Here is a 19,061-nt window from a genome sequence, read left to right as displayed (position 1 = left end):
AGAAAAACAGCTGTCTTTCTGTGTTTGTATCTATGTATCTTTCTGTTTTACTGAACCTTTTACTAACTCTTTCATTTTCACCATTCAGCAACTGAACCTGAACCCCTGTTCCATTCCTTAGTTCTTCATTACCTCTGCCTACCGCATGCTGTCATTTCACAACTTAAGATCCAAATGTTTAAAAAAATGGGCCGGCTGGTGGCGCAATGATGTCAGCGCCGGACTCTGGAACGGAGGTTCCCGAGTTCGAACCCAGTCGGGTCCGCTCCCAAGTATGCTTTCCATCCGCGCTGGGTTGAGTGTTGAGATCGCAACTCGACCTCATAAAATAAAGGGAAAGATACTGCGAAATGTCTGTGTGAGGAGTGGCGTGCCACACAGTCTCTCTCTCTCTCTCTCTCTCTCGCTCTGTGCCTTGTAAAGGCATGAAAAAGACATCGTCCCGCCAACATCGCGCGCGCGCACACACACACGCACGGATGCATGCACATGCAGACGCACACGTACAGACGAACACGCACGCACACGCCAGAAAGAAAGATCCAAATAAAAAGATTGTGTTTAAATAAAATGTATTCTAAATACGTTGAGTGAAATTAATCACCTTCAAAACAGCACGATTTGTTCTGCTGACCACTCTGAATTTTATGAAAGTTAACATCAGTTTTATTACTTGAACTGCTTTGTGAGACATTACAAAGAAAAGAGGTGCATTCCAGTAAGGGACTTACGTGGATTATGCTGATGAAATATCTGCCTAGGGTGTGCCATTAAATGATAGTCAGTTGGCATGGCCTTACAACGCTTTACAGTACACATAAACTGGGTTCAGTTCCTGCCACTGCCTGTGAGGAGTTTGTATGTTTTCCCCATTCCCGCCAGAGTTTCCTCCTACAGTCCAAAGGTGTACTGGTTGGTAGGTTAATTGGTCATTGTAAATTGTCTTGTGATTTAGGCTCAGATTAAATTGGGGGATTGCTGGGTGGAGTGGCTTGAGGAACCGGAAGAGCCTATTCTATGCTGTATCTCAGTAAATAAATAAAAGAAATATTTTGAGGGTGCTGCTGTATTGAAAGGGAAGCCAACTTGTCGGAGGGTTAACTGGATGGCGCAAGTTGAGTGGAAATTAGGTCCCTGTTCCGCTGAGTTCAGAGACAGGAGATCCCTTGGGTGTAAGACTTGCTTTCACTTCAGTTCAGTGAGATTCAAGGCGACTTGACAAAACTGGAGTGAGACCCGGAGTCTGTGTCTTGGGTGGAGCAGTTTTGGGAGATGGTGCAACCCACTGTACATTACTGAGGTGCTGTGGTCTGATGAGTGGGCTTAAAATTCTCAGTGCCAAGCTGAGGTTCCACACCTGGACACGCCAGCATGGAGTTTCCTGACATTTCATGTGAGTGCTGGAAAACTGACCGGCGTAGGAGATAAAATCTAGGCAGAGTTCTGAACCGCAGTTTAATTGAAGGAGTGAAAAGGTGCTGTCGGAATGCATGGCTTGGAAGCTGAGGATGGGACCTTGTTACATCATCATTCCTTCATCAACCCCATTTTACAGTTCAATCTAAAACATTATCTTAATTTTTAAGAAAAAATTTAGTGATACAGTGCAAAGTAGGCCCTTCCAGCCCTTTGAGCCACGTCATTACAGCAAGGCTCGACAAACCAGATTAACCCTCACCGAACCACGGGACAATTAACAATGACCAGTTCACCTCCTTTGGACTGTGGGAGGAAACCAGAGGAGCCGGTGAAAATCAATGCATTCCATGTACAGAGACTCCTTGCAGAGCAGCGCTGGAATTGAACTCCGAACTCCGGAGCACCCCCGAGCTGTAATAGCGTCGCGCTAACCGTTCGCTATCAAGACGCCCAACTTCTCTTTATTGCCTACGCCCATCTAACAGGCATCCTTTGCATCGTGGTTCTTGCTGAATTGTGAAGTTTTCTTCATCCTGATCTTCTTCCAATCTGCTCAATGACCTACGTCAGATCTTACTTTTCAAATTAGATTAATTTATGTGTGGAAACTGCTGCTATCTTTGAGAGTGGAAGTATCCATCTCTCTTCATAGTTCAGTTTCCTAACATCGGGTGAAAAATTCTTCTGCCACTTCCACACTAGAGGTTGGGGATGGAGTTCATGGTCTCTCTGTTCTCTGGCACATCCAAGTCTTTTTGCCAGGGAGTGATTGAATGCATCTGCCCAGATACGATGAATGTGTTCAAAAGGGCCAGTCATTTGTGCCCATAGGCCTTGCAGATTATTTATAGTTTCTCTTGTTGCTGCATTCTGATAAATGTTAAAGTCCAGCAGAGGAATGAATTGAACAAAGGTTCCAGCCTATCACTAAAAGCAATCTTTTTGGAATAACAGCTGTTTTTTATTTATTTGTTGAGATACAGTGGGGAATGGGGCCCTCTTGCCCCTTGAGCCTCGTCGCCCGGGAATCCCCAACTTAAGCCTAGCCTAATCACAGGACAATTTATAATGACTCATTAACCTACTAACTGGTACGTCTTTAGACTGTGGGAGGAAACCGGAGCACCCAGAGGAAACCCACGTACAAACTCCTTATAGGCAGCAGCGGGAATCTCACATGTAGCTAACTACATGTTCCTTCCTTTCTTCCTTAGTGAGGCATCCTGACAGAAGTGGAGATCCTACCTTGAATCTTCCAGCGTTAGTAAGTGACCTTAACCTCTAGAAGTTGGCTGGGATTGAGATGGTCCATTAATGCAGGGGAAAAAAAATTTGCCTCATCTTATGAATCACTTAATATTCAGCAGTATTTAAAACCTTTGTATCTGACCTAGCTGTTAATGTCCCCTTCATACACCATTGGGCAAATCAGCTACAACACTTAATGCAGTATGACCAGACCAGTTAATCATTTAAACCTGGCAATCTCCTACTGTTGCTCTGTAGTGTACATCTCATGTTCAGAAATCTCTGGTCCGTGAGCAAATCTAATCGAAAGGATACAACCTTTTAAATTTTTGATTTCAAGGAATAAAGGTCTGATTCTTAAAAACCACAGAATAAATTTTTTGAGATTGTGTGAAATTTTTGGGACTGTTTTTCACAGATACCTTGTTAGTTTTGTGCAGTTGTGAGCTACGTTGAAGGCATGTCAAGAGAGGAAGGTGCTTTCCTCTTGGTAGCTCATCCCCGCTGTGTGGTTTTTGCCCGTAGTATCTAGACCAGGGGTTCCATCCTGGGGTCTACAGACCCTTTGCTTAATGGTATTGGTCCATGGCATAAAGAAGGTTGGGAATCCCTTATCTCGACTAATGAGGATATAAACAATGGTGGTTCCTCCCCAGTTTGTATCCATGATTGCCAACCAGCTTATCTCAATGGAAAGGGAATGTATCAAACACTAGCAATTAGGACTAGGTGTGAAAGGACATGAAATTTCCTTGCAATATATAAAATATACTATAAAGTACAATAAGACATCATATAAGTAAATATAAATAAAGTAAGAGCAAAAAGAGAACAAAAATGGTGTTGTAGTGTTTATGGGTTCATAGTTCAGACAGATATCTGATGGTGGAGGGGAAGAAGCTCTTTCTAAGATATTGAGTGTGTATCTTCAGGTTCCTGTACCTCCTCCCTAATGATAGTAATGAGAAGAGGGCATGTCCTAAGTTGAGGGGGTTCTTAACGATGGATGTCCCCATGTTGAGGCATCACCTTTTGAAGATGTCCTCAATGCTGGAGAGACTCGTGCCAATGATGGAGCTGGCTGAGTTTACAATGCTCTGCAGTTTTTTCTGATCCTGTACGTACCGGACAGATGCTTTCCTTCGCACATCTGGAGAAATTTGTTAGTCTTTGGTCACGTACCAAATCTCCTCAAACACCTAATGAATTTTTGCCACTGGTGTGGCGACTTCATAATTTCATCAATACGTTGGGTTTCAGAGATATTGACACCCAGGAACTTGAAACTGCTCAACCTTTCCACCGCTGATCCTTTGAGGACTAGAGTGTGTTCCCTTGACTTCCCCTTCTTGAAATCCACAATCAATTCCTTGATCTTCCTGACGCTGAGTGCAAGGTTATTGCGACACCACTCAACCAGCTGATCTTGCTCACTGCTGTACGCCTTCTTGTCACCACCTGAGATGCTGCTGACAACAGCTATGTCTTCGGCAAATTTATACAGGGATGACATTTGAGCTATGCCTAGCCACACAGTCATGGGTGTAGAGTAGAGCAGAGGGCTAAAGCAGGTAAAATGTTGCAGGTTGTTTAAGAAGCTGGAGCTTTCTTTGATGAATGGCTCCACCTTGACGTGTTACATCAAGTGGATTTTGTGCTGTAAAGTGGTAGATTCTGGGGAAAGCTCTGAACTTTGTAAAAAGCAGCTGGTAATATATTTTAATTTTTAAAATTATTTATAATTTTTCAGGTGCCATCTATTCCCTGCTGATGCTGAAGAAACCCCTTTACATGTGCATACCTGCCACCGCCTGCCTGGGCATATTACTCGTACTCCTCTATGTCTGGGGAAGAGACAGAGAGAAGCAGAAGAAAGAATGACCGACTCGCCTCAGTTCCATATTCCGTGCATCAGTTTAGGTTCTGCGCAGTATCAGAATTGTTTTTTAATTCAAAAGTTATGTAAAACATGCTAACAGCAGGGATTTAATACCATATTTTGATAAGCAAATTCTGTAAGACGGCTGGAAAAAAGCAGGTGGAAATGATGGAATGCTCTCTGTCAAGGAGATAACACACTCATGGAGTAAGCAGTCCAACTGGTAAATTGATAGCAGAATGTGACTGGGTTTTATCATCAGGGAGGGACATTCAGGTACTGAATATCTAATTTGACTGGAGTAAATCACTGGTTAGTGTCAGAATATTAAATTAAGAGCAGAAGCATCTAATTCTTCAGACCCGTTCTGCTGTTTTGCAAGATCATGACTGATCTGCCATGAAACCATTTCTGAGCACGACACCCATTTTCCGTGATTGCCTTCATACCCATAAGTCTATCAGTCTCTGTTTAGAGTTAATTCAGTGACTGAGCCTCTACACCCTTCCATGGTAGAGATTCGCCATGCTTTGTGTAAAGAAACTCACCCCTATCTCAGTCCTAAAGATTCATGGACTAATTCTGAAATTGTGACCTCTGTTCCCACACACCTCAGACAGGAGAATCATGATGCCTGCACTCAGGCTGATGAGCCCTGAAGAATCTAGTCCTCTCAAAATGAATGCTAACATTGCATTTCCCTTCCTTACCTCCGACTCAACCTGCAAATCAACCTTTAGGGAATCCCAAGTCCCCCTGTACCTCTGAGTTTTGAATTTTCTCCCCAAGTATGCGTCATTACATACCATCCAATCCAGAACTGCTATTACCCTAGTGGGCTCAACCACAAGATGGTCTAGAAAGCCACCTCATAGACGTTCTACAAATCAGCACCAATCTGATTTCTTTCGTAACATGCCTCTTCTATCTCCCACATCTTGGCTACTGTTCAGAGGCCTGTATATAACTACCATCAGGTTCTTCGTGCCTTTGTGATTTTTATTTTTACCTCTATCCACATATACAAATGCGATTTCCTCTTGTTTTCCTTAACCTTAGAGAATACAGGTCTAATTTACTCAATGTGTCCGTTGATAAACCCACCATCCTGGAACTAGTCTGATGAATTTTCACTACGCTCTCTATGGTAAGAGTATATATTCTTAGATAGGAAGTTCACAGGCTTCTCTGATTAATGCCAAATACTCCCAGATCTTAGCAGATAGAGTTACAGAGTCACACAGCACTAAAAGCAGCCCATTCAAACCACCTGATCCACGCCAGCTGAGGTTCCCTTCTCAGCTAGTCATATTGGCCCAGGTTTGTCCTGTATCCTTTCCTATTCATGTACCTGTCCAAGTTCACTTTCAATGGTTTTAATAGACTGTACCAGTGAAAAAAGATCTAGTGCTTTCCTGGCATATATGACGAATGAAACTCTTCTCGGGCTTCCAGCAAGGTACAATATTGATTTTATCTGATATTTGGATGGCAGAGTTTGCCATGGAAATGTTGGTTAAAAGCAATGCCTGTACCTGGCTGGAAGCCTGAGAAGAGTTTACTGTACTAGCCTTAACTTCCCCAGGCAGCTCATTACATGGCCAACCTCGAAGTGAAAATGTTGCTCCTCGAGTTTTTATTAAATCTCTCCCTTTACACCATGAACTCATGTCCTTAAGTTCTTGATTCCACAGCCCAAGTAAACTTGGCTGTGCACATTCACCCTGTCAATGCTTGTCGTGATTTTATATGCCTCGGCGATATATGCCATCGCTTGTTCTCTGACGCTCCAGTAAATAAGGTCTCAACCTGCTCAACCTCTCCCTATAACTCAGTTCCTTGAATCCTGGCAACATTCTTGTAAATCTCTGCAGTCTGCCCAGCTTAATGGCTTCTTTCTTCCAACAGGGTAACCGTAACTGAATATAATATTCCAAATGAAACCTCCCTGATGTTGGTTTTATGAAATGTTTTCTACAAATGACCCACTGTGAGTTGACTATTGTACAAATTTAGAAATAAATCATAAGCATTTACAAATGATATGATATTCATGGATGATGGCCTATTTTTTACTTTTTTGTTAAAATCTTTTTGTATTTATCAAATAATTAATCTGCCGCTCTGCAGGGAAGTAATATATCATCTTACATTTGAAGTGTAATTGGAGGAGTGTAGTTTGTTCTGTGCTCTTGAAATTTGAAATCTGACCAAATTCATTCGGTGATGAAAGATACTTGGCAGGTGTGGACCAGGATTGAACTTCAAGAAAAACATTCCACACCGGGCTGGAGCAGGGTTCTAAATAGTGTTAATTCCAGCACAAGTGAACTGGTAATTGTGGTACTTCATTGTTATTAAAATATATCACTGCTGAGGTTATTGTCAGTAAAGAGGAAACAGCAAGCAAGCACTTTTACCGATAAATGAAATCAAATCACACATCATTAGGTTGTCTCTTCAAAACATTGTGCCTGTTCTGAGTAATATCATAATTGAGATTCAAGTAAAAAAATAGTTTTAATAAAGAGTTGCACATTGTAAACCTTCGAATGGAATTAATTTTCAACAAAATTAAAACGGTTCTGCCGGAGCAACTCCCTTTGCCACCTCTAATTGAGTTGGAGGGAGATTAGAACAAGGGAACTGGAATGTCACAAAACTTATGGTGGGTTAGGGAATGCAAGATAATTCTTTAACCATGGAGAAGTGAAAATGTGGAACTTGTTACCACAAATAGCTGAGGCTTTTAGCATTGATATACTTAAGGGGAAGCCAAATAAACCCACAAGGAGAAAGGAATAGAAAGACTTGTTTATAGTTATAATTGGTGGAATATAGAAGGAGATGTGCACAGTATAAAAAAATCAGTCTGGGCCTGTGGAGCTGAATGCCTTTTGCCTGTTTTGCAAATGTAATGTAACTACATTTGGTGACCACTTTATGAGGTACATTTGTACACCAGCTCATTAATGCAAATATATAATCAGCCAATCATGTGGCAGCAACTCAATGCATAAAAACATGCAGACATGATCAAGTGGTTCAGTTGATGTTCAGACTATACATCAGAATGAGGGGAGAAATGGGATTTAAGTGAGTTTGATCATGGAATGATTGTTGGTGCCGGATGAGGTCGTTTGGGTGTCTCGGGAAATGCTGATCTCTTGGGATTTTCATGCACTATAGTCTCTAGAATTTTCAAAAAATGGTGCGGAAAAAATCCAATGAGCCGCAGTCCTGTGGGTTTAAACACCTTGCTAATGAGAGAGGTCACCAGGACAATGGCCAGACTGGTTCAAGCTGACAGGAAAGCAACTTTAACTCAAGTAACCACATGCTGCAACAATGGTGTGCAGAAGAGCATCTATGAATGCACAGCACAGAAACATAGAAAACCTACAGCACAATACAGGCCCTTCCGCCCACAAAGCTGCGCCGAACATGTCCCTACCTTAGAACTACCTAGGCTTTACCCATAGCCCTCAATTTTTCTAAGCTCCATGTACCCATCCAGGAGTCTCTTAAAAGACCCTATCGTTTCTGCCTCCACCACTGCCACCCGCAGCCCATTGCACGCTCTCACCACTCTGTGTAAAAAACTGACCCCTGACATCTCCTCTGTACCTACTTCCAAGCACCTCAAAACTATGCCCTCTCGTGCTAGCCATTTAAGTCCTGGGGAAAAGCCTCCGACTATCCACACGAACAATGCCTCTCATTATCTTGTACACCTCTATCAAGTCACCTCTCATCATCTGTCGCTCCAAGGAGAAAAGGCTGAGTTCACTCAACCTATTCTCTTAAGGCATGCTCCCCAATCCAGGCAACATCCTTGTAAATCTCCTCTGCACCCTTTTTATGGTTTCCACATCCTTCCTATAGCGAGGCGACCAGAACTGAGCACAGTACTCCAAGTGGGGTCTGACCAGGGTCCTATATAGCTGCAATATTATCTCTCGACTCTTAAACGCAATCCCACGACTGATGAAGGCCAATGCACCGTATGCCATCTTAACCACAGAGTCAACCTGTGAAGCAGCTTTGAGTGTCCAATGGACTCGGACCCCAAGATCCCTCTGATCCTCCACACTGCCAAGAGTCTTACCATTAATACTATATTCTGTCATCATATTTGACCTACCAAAATGAACCACCTCACACTTATCTGAGTTAAACTCCATCTGCCACTTCTCAGCCCAGTTTTGCATCCTATCAAAGTCCTGTTGGAACCTCTGACAGCCCTCCACACTATCCACAACATCCCCAACCTTAGTGTCATCAACAAATTTACTAACCCATCCCTCCACTTCCTCATCCAGGTCATTTATAAAAATCACAAAGCATAGGGGTCCCAGAACAGATCCCTGAGGCACTCCACTGGTCACCGGCCTCCATGCAGAATATGACCCGTCTACAACCGCTCTCTGCCTTCTGTGGGCAAGCCAGTTCTGGATCCACAAAGCAACGTCCCCTTGGATCCCATGCCTCCTTACTTTCTCAATAAGCCCTGCATGGGGTACTTTATCGAATGGCTTGCTAAAATCCATATACACTACGTCTACGACTCTACCATCATCAATGTGCTTAGTCACATCCTCAAAAAATTCATTCAGGCTTGTCAACTTGTCAAACTTTGAAGTGAATCAAAATCAGGTTTAATATCACTGGCATATGTCGTGAAATTTGTTGTCTTTGTGGCAATAGGAACAATGCAATGCATAATAATAGAAAAAAGCAGAGTTACAGTAAATAAATTAGAAATGTATATATAGTTAAATAAGTGGTGCAAAAATAAAAATAAAAAAGTAGTGAGGTTGTGTTCATGGGTTCAATGTCCATTCAGAAATCGAATGGTAGAGGGGAAGAAGATGTTCCTGAATCATTGAGTGTGTGACCTCGGGCTTCTGTACCTCCATTGTAGTAACAATGAGAAGAGGGTATGTCCTGGGTGATGGGGGTCCTTAATGTTGGATGCCACCTCTTTGAGGCATCACTCCTTGAAGGTGTCTTGGGTACTATGGAGACTAGTGCCCATGACGGAGCTGACTAAGTTTACAACTCTCTGCAGCTACATTTGACGCTGTGCAGTAGCACCCCCTCCACCCCGTTCCAGACGGTAATGCAGTCAGTTAGAATGCTCTCCATGGTATATCTAGATGGATTATAGCAACAAAAGACCAGACTGGATTCCACTTTTGTTCTTAATAAAGTGGCCACTGAGTGTAATGAATTGACATAATGCTGTGTTAACCATTATAAAAATTTAGAATTATGTTTCTAAATCAAGGCCCACCTTTGGTGCAACTTTATATTTGGCCCGTATTTTGGAAGACCATTTCATAGAACATAGAATAGTACAACACAGTACAGGCCCTTCGGCCCATGATGTTGTGCCGACCCTCAAACCCTGCCTCCCATATAAGCCCCCACCTTAGATTCCTCCATATACCTGTCCAGTAGTCTCTTAAATTTCACTAGTGTATCTGCCTCCACCACTGACTCGGGCAGTGCATTCACGCACCAACCACTCTCTGAGTAAAAAACCTTCCTCTAATATCCCCCTTGAACTTCCCACCCCTTACCGTAAAGCCATGTCCTCTTGTATTGAGCAGTGGTGCCCTGGGGAAGAGGCGCTGGCTGTCCACTCTACCTATTCCTCTTATTATCTTGTACACCTCTATCATGTCTCCTCTCATCCTCCTTCTCTCCAAAGAGTAAAGCCCTAGCTCCCTTAATCTCTTAATTTCTTTTGAAGTCATTTCTCAAAGGGAGGCATTCATTAGCAAACTCTATTGCAATAAGTGCTTTCTTTTAGAAATGAATCCAGGACTAGAAAGAAGGTCAAAAACCATGCAGTGTTTGATAACTACCTGCTCCTGTGCTCAAGATGAAGGGAAAGGTGATGTCTATTGTAATAGGTCAGTTGTTCTTGGAAAATCTTCATTAATGATCCATTTCAGAAAGCAAAGGTTAGAAATTCCCCACATTCTTGCCAGTTTATGGTGTTCAAGTAAGTGGACAAGGTCTGATGTGTTGGAAAGTGGGAGAGTGAAAATAATGACATTATTTCCTTAATGGAGGAGATAGGAGAGCTTTGCCCAGATATAATGCGTACTTGTGTATACGGCAGGAAAACATAATCTGGTCCAGTGATTTGTGGCCAAGCAGTTTTATGCTTGGAATGTATTCCTGGAATCTAGTGTTGCACATTTACTTAAATGGATCATTTGTTAATCATGTAGACCTGGCTGCAGTTAAAATGCATATTTACAGCCTTGTTCATAATGAACAGCTGGTCCTGATGTCCATAAGACCACATATCAAGTGGAAAACTATTATGATTGGCTTCTCTTTATCATCTGTTGCAAACAAGAATTGTCACTTTAAGTGGGCCTGTCTCCATGATGCAGTATGGTGGGTGAACAAAGCGCCCAATGTCATTTAACTAGTGTGCATAATCATTTCAACATCGCATCTTCCAATTCATTTTTCTTCTACCAGTTCTGCCCATCAGACCAGGGCTCTTCTAAGTATTAAATCCATCAACCCAGCTTGATTCTATCACCCTCATACATTACCACCAACATTATGTGCCGTGTCGTATGACGGTCATGGTCTTCCATCTGTCTTTAATCTGAGAAGTTCTAATAAGTTCTTCAAAACTTGGTGTCGTCCTTTGATGTCATGCACTGTCAATCGCAACATTTTCTTTCATCAGTTTTTCCCGTCACGATAAGATGTTCGAGCTTCTCTTTCCTTAGTACATGTCCCAGAAATTCCACTTGCAGTTTCCTGATTGATGGTATCAGCTCTCCTCGTATTCCTGCTTTTCGCAACACTTCCTCATTTGTTACTGTGTCCTTCCGTGATACTTCCATCATGCTTCTCGAAAACCACATTTCTGTAGCTTCGAGTCTTCCCTCATTTTGCTTTGATTTATTATTGAAATAATCTCCCCCCCATTACTCTCTCAAAGATGATCAATTTCAGTTCTGAAACTTTCAATGGACCCCAATCTCAACAGCCTTTGCATTGGGGAGGCATGATAGCATTGCTTTTTCAGTTTCCCAGAACCTTGGTTAACCCTCTCCATTCCAGACACAGCAATTAGGCTTGATGGTTCACAGTACACTGCCAAGATAGAACTGCTGAGTCTTTCAAAGGCAGGGGAGGTGGAGTTTGCTTCATGATCAACTCCTTGTGGTGTACAAATGTTGCAATGCTGTCTCAGTCATGATCACCCGACCTGGAACACTGATTTAGATTTTATCTGCTGCGGGAGACTTCAGCGATCATCTTAGTAGCAGTGTACACCTCACCTTAGGCCAGAGTGAAAAAAGGCTCCAAACGAACTGAGTGATGTAATCAACAGGCATGAAACGGCAAATCCTGTTGCCTTCCCTGTCATTATTGTGGACTTTCACCAGGCCAGCTTGAAAAAGTCTCTAAATAATTATTTTCAACAATCATTAGAAGTTAGAACATCAGAAAACTTTTGACACGAACAGGCTTTTCAAAGCTTGCCAAGTTCCTATACACATAGTGTGTGGAAACAACTACGGAGTTTAGATCTGAACATCTCTACTGTACTTCTCTCAATTACACAAGTAGGTAGTTTGTTTCATGTGTCCACAACTCCCTTTGTAAAGAAATGCTTCCTAATGTTAGTCTGAAATTTCCCCTTAAGCAGTCTCCACCTATGGCACCCTGTCCTTGATGATGGATTAATTTTGAAGTAGCAGCTGACATCCACCTTAATTATACCCTTAATGATTTTGAACCCTTCTGTCATGTCTCCTCTCATTCTACGTCAAGTTAGGCTAAAATAATTTAATTCTTTCAACCATTCTTCAAAGCTTATACCCTGCGGACCTAGAATGTGTCTAGTCACCCTTCTCTGCACTCTTGCCAGTATCTTCACATCCTTCACACAATATGGAGACCAAAATTGTACTCAGTATTCAAGGTGTGGCCTCACAAGCACATTAGGGAGAACGTCTCTAGACTTGAACTCCACCGAGCACATTATATAGCCCAACACTCTATTAGCCTTCCTAATCGCTTCTGTGCATTGTCCAGATGTTGATAGTGATGAGTCTAGCAGGACACCCAAATCCTTCTCATACAGTGCATTTTCTAACTCAAGACCCCCATAGTGTATTTATATCTAATATTTCTACTTCCTATATGTAATACTTTACATTTTCTTAGATTAAATTTCATCTGCCACTTATCTGCCCAAATCTGGATTTTGTTTAGATCTAACTGTGTTGATTCTGATGCCTGAATTTTATCAGCCCGCCCCCCTAATTTTGTGTTATCGGCAAACTTTACTAGTTTATTTGTTATCTGCTTATCCAAATAATTAATGTAAATTAAAAATAGCAGTGGCCCCAAAACTGATCCCTGCAGAACCCCACTTTTAACATCTTCTAGCTGTGAAAATGATCTTCTCACCATTACAACAGGAATTCTGCAGATGCTGGAAATTCAAGCAACACACATCAAAGTTGCTGGTGAATGCAGCAGGCCAGGCAGCATCTCTAGGAAGAGGTACAGTCGACGTTTCAGGCTGAGACCCTTCGTCAGGACTAACTGAAGGAAGAGTTAGTAAGAGATTTGAAAGTGGGAGGGGGAGGGGGAGATCGAAAATGATAGGAGAAGACAGGAGGAGGAGGGATGGAGCCAAGAGCTGGACAGGTGATTGGCAAAGGGGATATGAGAGGATCATGGGACATGAGGTTCGGGGAGAAAGACAGGGGGGCGGGATCCAGAGGATGGGCAAGGGGTATAGTCAGAGGGACAGAGGGAGAAAAAGGAGAGTGAGAGAAAGAATGTGTGTATAAAAATAAATAACGGATGGGGTACGAGGGGGAGGTGGGGCATTAGCGGAAGTTAGAGAAGTCAATGTTCATGCCATCAGGTTGGAGGCTACCCAGACAGAATATAAGGTGTTGTTCCTCCAACCTGAGTGTGGCCTCATCTTGTTTTCTGTTTTTGAGCCAATCCTGCACCCATTCATACACCTTACCCTGAATCCCTACCTCCAGTAATTTGATTATTAACCTCTTGTGGCGTAGCTTGTCAAAAGCTTTCTGAAAGTCCAAGTAAATGATATCAACTGCTCTATTGTTATCATAAGTTTTAGTTGCCTCTTCACAGAACTCCAGCATATTAGCAAAACATGATTTCACCTTTCTGAACTCATGCTGACTCTCTGCTAACATGCCTGGTCTTATCAGCTGTTTTTCCATCTCATTCTTTATTATTGTCTCCATTATCTTGTCTGTGATACACATTAAGCTTACTGGTCTATAGTTACCAGGATCAGTGCAGTCACCCTTCTTATATAGCGGGACAACGTTAATCTATTTCCAGTCCTTAGAGATTTTACTAGTCTTCACTGACACTTGAAAAATACGTGCTAGGGCTTTGTATATATAACCACTGACGTTTTTAAGTACCCTTCGATATATATTGTCTGGCCCTGGGGATTTATTAGCTTTCAGTCTTTTTAGCTGAAGCGGGACCCCACTTTCTAAGATCTCTAAGTCACTTAAGGCAACCTTATTTTTCTCTACATTTACTGGCATATTGCTTACATCTTCGCTGGTGAATACTTTAGCAAATTATGAGGAGTATCCACTAAGTCCTTCTCTGCATAATTTAAAACCCCACTATTATTCCTAATACATTTAACTTCCTCCTTGACTTTTATTTTACTACTAAAGTATTGAATAAATCTCTTGGAGTCAATCTCAGCACTATCAGCAATAGCTTTCTCAACCTAGCTTTTGGCAATCCAAGTTTCCCTCTTGACTATAGCTCTCATATTTTCTTATGCCCTATGGCTAACATCATTACTAATTTTTATGTATTCTTTATATAGATATCTTTTCTTAATTTTTGAATGTATATCTTTATACTTCCATGTCATTGATCTATTGTTTTTTTACTTCTCCAGACCTTGGGTATGAACATTTCCTGCACTGTTTGTACGACCTCTCTAAATCGAACCCATTGTTCGTCAACTGACTCTACATCAAGCAACTCCTTCCAGTTTACCTGCTGAAGTCTTTGCCGCATCTGCACAAACTTTGCTGTCTGAAATTGAGTTTAATGGCTTTGGTTTTTGCTGATATACTCTCTCAAATTACTTCAAGACTAACGATGTTATGATTACTTGTTCCTAAAGGCTCGACAGCTTCCGTACTCAGAAGTCTAGCCTGGTTGCTACAGAATATCAAATATATACCGGCCTCCCCTCTTGGTGGTGCATCACACACTGGGTCAAAAAACAATCATTCAATAACTCAATGAATTCACTTTCCTGTAATCCCTTAGTCACTGGGTTCTCAACCCTCAATATTTGGGAAATTAATATCACCCATAACTAGAACATCATCCTCAGAACTTGCTTTTCTAATGTTCTGATAGAGTTGTTGATTAAAGTCATTATCAGCATTGGGGAGGGGTCCTATAAAGTACACCCAATGTTATTCCTTTATCCTTACAGCTTTCAATTCTCACCCAGATATCTTCACTAAGTCTCGATTCATCTCCTATCATAAGCAGCCTCATATTTAAATTCTCTTTTATGTATGTGGCTACCCCTCCACTTTTACAATCTTGCCTATCTTTCCTAAGTAACATATATCCTTTAAAACGATATTCATCACCATACTTTGAGGTCAGCCAGCTTTCAGTTATTGCTATTGTATCATGTTTGTACGCACTTGCATATAATTCCAGCTCATTTATTTTATTCTTAGTACTTCTTGCATTTATACAGGTCATCATTCTATTCCAAGCCATTTGTATATTTTTATATTTTTGAAGCCTGTAATTGGTTTATGCCCTAATACGTTATTCTCCACTCAGGTGTTTAAACAGCTGAGCCTGGCCTGTTCTAAGTTCCCTGCCCATCCCCCATTCTCTAGCTTAAACAGTCCTCAACTAACTGAAGCATTAGCCTGCCTGGTAAATTAGTGCCCCTCTGGTTCAAATGCAACCCATCCCGGTGGTACAGATTCCATCTGCCCCAAAAGGTGCCCAGTGTCCCATAAACCTATGTTCCTCTAACCTACACCATGATTTGAGCTGCACAGTAAGTCTAATCTCCTCCATTTTACCTGGACTGGCGCATGGCACAGGCAGAATGTCCAAGAAGACAAACTTGCCAGTTCTGTCCCTAAGCTTCCCACCTAACTCTTAAAATTTGTCTTGCAGAGATGACAGCCTGCTCTTCCCTGTGTCATTTGTTCCGATGTGGACAATGGCTACTGGATTCACCCCAGCTCTGGCCAGAAGTTTATGTACCTCATCTAGGGAGGTCTACTTGTGCTCCTGGTAGGCAATACACTGTGTGAGATTCCTTGTCAGTACACACATGATTCTCAACCCCCCTGATAATGGAGTCCCTTACTATCACTACTTCCTTTTTACTGGGTTTAGGTTTAGGATTAGACTGGGTCCTGTGGGGCTCTGCTGTCTTGCCTACCACCTCAGAGGTTTCATGGTTATAGTTGACCATCTCTTGATTTTCAAAGTGGTTGGACACTTCCAAATCACTTGTAGCACCAGAGGAACCAACACACCGGACCACTGTTACACCACCATCAATTGTGCTTACCGTGCTATACCAAGCCCACACTTTGGAAAGTCTGATCACCTGGCTGTACTTCTACTCCCCAAGTTTCAACAAAGAACGAAGACTGCAGCACCAGAAGTGAGGACCAGGAAGGTATGGACAAGGGAGGCGCAGGAGCACTTACAGAACGGCTTTGAATCGGTGGACTGGACTGTATTCAGGGATTCATCTTTGAGTCTGTATGAGTACACCATAGCTACCACTGACTTCATTAAAACCTGTGCGGATGAGTGTGTGCCTATGAGAATTTTCTGTACATACTCAAATCAAAAGCCATGGATGAACCAGGAGGTTTGTAGTCTGCTGAGGGCTAGAACTGTGGCATTCAAGTATGGTGACCCAGTCTGTACAAGAAAACCAGGTATGACTTGTGGAGGGCAATTTCAAGAACTAAGGAACAATTCCAAAAAGTTTGGAGGCGAAATTGGGTGCATATCAACTCTGGCAGGGTTTGCAGGCCATTATTTCCTACAAAGCATAACCTAACATCATGCATGGCAGCGATGCTTCGCTCCCAGACAAGCTCAATGCCTTTTATGCTCACTTTGAAAGGGAAAATAAAACTATACTATGTGGATCCTTGCAGCACCTGGTGACCCTGTGATCTTTGTCTCAGAGGCTGACATCAGGCTGTCTTTTAAGAGGGTGAACACTCGCAAGATGACAGGCCCTGATGGAGTACTTCTCTAAGACCTGTGCCAACCGACTGGCTGGCGTGTTCAAAGGTATTTTCAATCTATCATTGCTACAGTCGGAAGTTCCCACCTACTTCAAAAGGGCAACAATTATACCAGAACCCAAGAAGAACAGGGAAGGCTGCCTTAATGACTATCGTCCAGTAGTGCTTACATCCATGGTGATGAAGTGCTTTGAGAGGTTGGTTATGGCTAGAATTAATTCCTGTCTCAGCAAGGACCTGGACCCACTACAATTTGCCCATCGCCACAATAGGAATATGGCGGACACGATTTCACTGGCTCGTTATTCAGCCTTGGATCACCTGGACAATACAAATACCTATGTCAGGATACTGTTTATTCACCACAGTTCCGAACTTAACACAATCATTCCCACAGTTCCGATTTAAAAGCTCCAGAAGCAGGGCCTCTGTACTTCCCTCTGCAAATGGGTCCTTGACTTCCTAACCAGAAGACCACAATCTTTGTGGATCAGAGACAACATCTTCACCTTGCTGACAATCGGCACTGGCACTTCTCAGGGATGCGTGTTTGGCCCACTGTTCTACTCCCTTTGCACCTATGACTGTGTGGCTAGGCACAGCTGAAATGCCATCTTTATTATTGTTGACAGAATTTCAGGTGGTGACAAGAGGGCATACTAGAGTGAGGTATATCAGTTAGTTCAATGGTGTCACAGCAACAACCTTGCCATCAACATCAGTAAGACCAAAGAACTGGTTGTGGACTTCAGAAAGGATAAGAAGAGGGAACACACCCCAGTCCTCATCAAGGGATCAGAAGTGGAAAGAGTGAGCAATTTCAAGTTCCTGGGTGTCAATATCTCTGAGCATCTAACCTGGTCCCGACATGTTGATACAGCTACAAAGAAGGCATGAAAGCAGCCTTATTTCATTAGGAGTTTGACGAGACCTGGTATGTCACCAAAAACACTCGAAGGTTTCTACAGATGTACCGTGAGTGCACTCTAACTAGCCAGTATTGGTGTGGGCTGGGGGGGGCAACTGCACACGATCAAAGTAAGCTGCAGAGATTTGTAAACTTAATCAGCTTCGTCATGAGTGCTAGCCTTTGTAGTTTCCAGGATATCTTCAAGGAGTGATGTCTCATAAAGGAAGTGTCCATCATTAAGGACCCCAGGCCATGCCTTGTTCTCATTGCTACCATCAGGATGGCAGTTACAGAGGCACAAAGGCACACACTCAACAATTCAGGAACAGCTTCTTCCCCTCTGCCATCCAATTTCTGAATGGACATTGAACCCATGAATGCTACCTCACTACTTACTAAAATTTCTGTTTTTCCCATTGCTTATTTAATTGAACTTAATTTAACCTAATGTATTATTAGGTGCATGGTGACGTTTGCGAGCTGCCCAGCACACCTCAAATGATGACGCAAATGAAGCATTTCACTGTATGTTTGAATGTACATGTGACAAATAAAAACTAATCTTTATCCTTAGGAAGTTTTCATGGCCAACAACTGTAATGAAACCAAATGACATAAACGTGGGAAAGTCTGCAATGCTGGAAATCCAAAGCAACACACAAAATGCAGGAGGAGCTCAACAGGCCAGGCAGCATCTATGGAAATGAATAAACCGTCAAGATTTTGGGCTGAGACCCTTCACCAGGACTGAATTTGCAAGATGCATTTTTTTTCTTTTCGGAGACTTCAAAGTTTTTTACATAAAAGCAAGTTTTGAAGTCAAAAAAATCCCCCCCGTTTCACTCTTTCTCTCTGTTTCAGGAAATCCTTGACTCTCTGTTAGCTGAAAGAGACCCTGTTGTGTAGAGACCTGTACTTGTCGGTAATGTAACTTGGTGACATTGCAATGATCTGCTCACGTTGACACTTTGTTACTGGAAGATTAGCTTCAAAAATTATCACAGGCACTGAGAACAGGAAGTGAATATTAAAGAGAATTTCCCCAACTAGCAAACTCATAAAGAAGCAAGATTCTAATGACCCATATAATGTAAATTTAATCACGTTACCAAAGAAGCCATAACCCTGTGTTTAATTTCCTTTGCTCTATGTTACTTGCGGCTTGCTTAAATACAGCAGTGGAAATATTGAGAGAATTAGCTGTTTCTGTTTCAGGAAAATTATGAGAATAGAATGGAATACACCAAAAGCAACATCATGAACATCAGCAGAT

The 19,061-nt window shown here is 42.2% G+C and overlaps 1 protein-coding gene across 1 annotated transcript in view; it reads left to right on the top strand.

Moving 5' to 3' along the window:
- LOC140190446 (transmembrane protein 35B-like) overlaps positions 1-7,041 on the top strand; it is a 72,476-nt gene extending 65,435 nt beyond the window's left edge. The window contains exon 3 of the mRNA XM_072247049.1: positions 4,418-7,041. Within this exon, the coding sequence (XP_072103150.1) occupies positions 4,418-4,548 (131 nt within the window). The 3' untranslated portion in view covers positions 4,549-7,041. The remainder of the gene's footprint in view (positions 1-4,417) is intronic.
- The last annotated feature ends 12,020 nt before the right edge of the window (positions 7,042-19,061 follow it).

This window comes from Mobula birostris, chromosome 30 (assembly GCF_030028105.1).
Source record: "Mobula birostris isolate sMobBir1 chromosome 30, sMobBir1.hap1, whole genome shotgun sequence".
Taxonomy (NCBI): Eukaryota; Metazoa; Chordata; class Chondrichthyes; order Myliobatiformes; family Myliobatidae; genus Mobula; species Mobula birostris.
Note: the sequence above shows the minus strand (reverse complement) of the source record. Positions and strands in the feature narration are given on the sequence as shown.